General features: G+C 44.5%; 1 protein-coding gene across 1 annotated transcript in view; it reads left to right on the top strand.

Moving 5' to 3' along the window:
• LOC106819801 (erythroid differentiation-related factor 1-like) overlaps positions 1-1,938 on the top strand; it is a 4,206-nt gene extending 2,268 nt beyond the window's left edge. The window contains exons 4-6 of the mRNA XM_014824388.1: positions 581-739; positions 1,364-1,513; positions 1,782-1,938. Coding sequence (XP_014679874.1) covers positions 581-739; positions 1,364-1,513; positions 1,782-1,859 — 387 coding nt within the window. The 3' untranslated portion in view covers positions 1,860-1,938. The remainder of the gene's footprint in view (positions 1-580; positions 740-1,363; positions 1,514-1,781) is intronic.
• Positions 1,939-2,266: the final 328 nt, after the last annotated feature.

Here is a 2,266-nt window from a genome sequence, read left to right as displayed (position 1 = left end):
CTCAATTATGCTACATAAAAAATGTTATTGCTCAATATTCATTCGAAAGTGTGGAAGTACAATCGCTGGGTGTCATGTTAGCCGCCAAAAATAAAGATTTTGAAACTATTTGTTGTTTTATGGCAAATGTGAATGCATGATTCTAGAAATTTGTAGGTATATACTATTATTTATGCACTTACTATCATAATATACCCTAAACCTCTAAGGTATAGTATCCCTTTAATTCCTTCCTTACTTCAATGTTGGATTGTTTTTTCACTTAAATGGTCCTATACTTACTACTGCATAGCATTTGATAAAACGAACGTTTTCGTTTGTCTGGTAAACGAAAATGCTTTGTTGCTGGAGGTGCAGCAGTAATGTGATGCTTTGTTGCTGGAGGTGCAGCAGTAATGTGATGCTTTGTTGCTGGAGGTGCAGCAGTAATGTGATGCTTTGTTGCTGGAGGTGCAGCAGTAATGTGATGCTTTGTTGCTGGAGGTGCAGCAGTAATGTGATGCTTTGTTGCTGGAGGTGCAGCAGTAATGTGATGCTTTGTTGCTGGAGGTGCAGCAGTAATGTGATGCTTTGTTGCCAGGCTGCAAGTTATTACCTCACGGCAAGGGAAAAGCTGCAGAGTCGCGAGGCGTGCACCGACATCTGGGATTCGATATCCTGGGAGCTCTCAAGCACCTACTTCAACATGGCAACACAGTTGCAGGACTACGCACCTCTCTCTAGTCATTCCCGCGAAGAGGTATGTGTGCACCGCTGACTTTACTAACCTATCTTCCTGATTTGCGTGTACGCTGCACAGCCATTTAGAATCATAGCCTGTAACCACTAATCAAATAAATTATAAAAGATTCAATAAATGACATCCTTAGACACTATTTATTAGCAGTGTTCGAAACAAGAGCCACAGTCATACTCCTGTGATAAGGGATCCGGGTTCATAACTGTTGGCAGTACTGGTAAGTCCGGGCTCTCATTTTATGACAGGGTTAGGTTACAGTAAAACGGGGTCGTAAAATGAAAAGTCGTAAAACAAGACCATATATATGATGTCCATGTCATTCCACCCACAATGCACCATGAAAAACAAAAGAAGCGCATATTGCATTTTTGGACTGAGGTGTTGCTGCCATGTGTTATTGAGTTGCGATTTGTTTTGTTATTTTCAATTTTTTAGGTAATTTGAAAAAGGTCGTTAATGTGAAAAGTCGTAAAATGGACCATTGTAAAACGGGACCTACCTGTACATGCATTGACGGGCGTTTACATTGTGGTATTCAATGACATGCTTGTTGTACAGTTATTACGCTCGCGCTGTGATATAATGCAGTTTTACGACTATGTGTGTCTGCCTCGTGGCCTATAGGTGGAGAAAGAGGTGACCGACTGCATGACAAAGGCCCTGAAATACTGTGATCTCGACACACAAACGGCTCAGCTGCCTGTGAGGCAGTACAGAGGTGCCACTATTCAACACAGACTTGCCTCACTCTACCACAATGCTTTCAGAGGCCAGGTGAGCAATGTCTACTGCAGAAGCTGTCATGGGAAAACAATATAAACGCTATCAGTTATAATATAGTTATATCCCCTACCCTAAAACCCCAAGCCCAACCCTACCCTACCCCTAATGCCAACCCAAACCCTAACCACAACCCCAACCCTAATGCCAACCCCAACCCCAACCCCTACCCCTACCCCTACCCCTACCCTAAAACCCCAACCCCAACCGTAACGCCAACCCAAACCCAAACCCCTGATGTTGGTTCCTTGCCTTCATTCAGCTTCCCGATTGCAGACGAGTGAGCAGCGGAGGAAGCACCTGCGCACGCTGGCAGAGCTTCACTATGGTCGTGCGGTGACGCTGTTCCAGCAGCTGGAGCAGCCGTGTGAGCTGGTGCGCATCCAGCTGGAGAGGATCGCTCTGTGCGAGTTCACCCCTGCAGGTGCGTCCATCTTACTTACTTGCTTACTTCTCTTCTTGGTTCCCCGGTGGGACATAAGGTGCATTCATATTACATACTTACTTACTTATCCTCTTGGTCCCCCAGTGAGACATAAGGTGCATTCATCTTACTTACTTACATACTTACTTCTCTTCTTGGCCCCCCAGTGGGACATAAGGTGCATTCATATTACATACTTACTTACTTACTTATCCTCTTGGTCCCCCGGTGAGACATAAGGTGCATTCATCTTACTTACTTACTTACTTATCCTCTTGGTCCCCCGGTGGGACATAAGGTGCATTCATCTTACTTACTTACTT

The sequence above is a fragment of the Priapulus caudatus genome, unplaced genomic scaffold (assembly GCF_000485595.1).
Source record: "Priapulus caudatus unplaced genomic scaffold, Priapulus_caudatus-5.0.1 Scaffold40, whole genome shotgun sequence".
NCBI classification, from domain to species: domain Eukaryota; kingdom Metazoa; phylum Priapulida; class Priapulimorpha; order Priapulimorphida; family Priapulidae; genus Priapulus; species Priapulus caudatus.
This window is presented reverse-complemented; position numbering and strand designations above follow the sequence as displayed.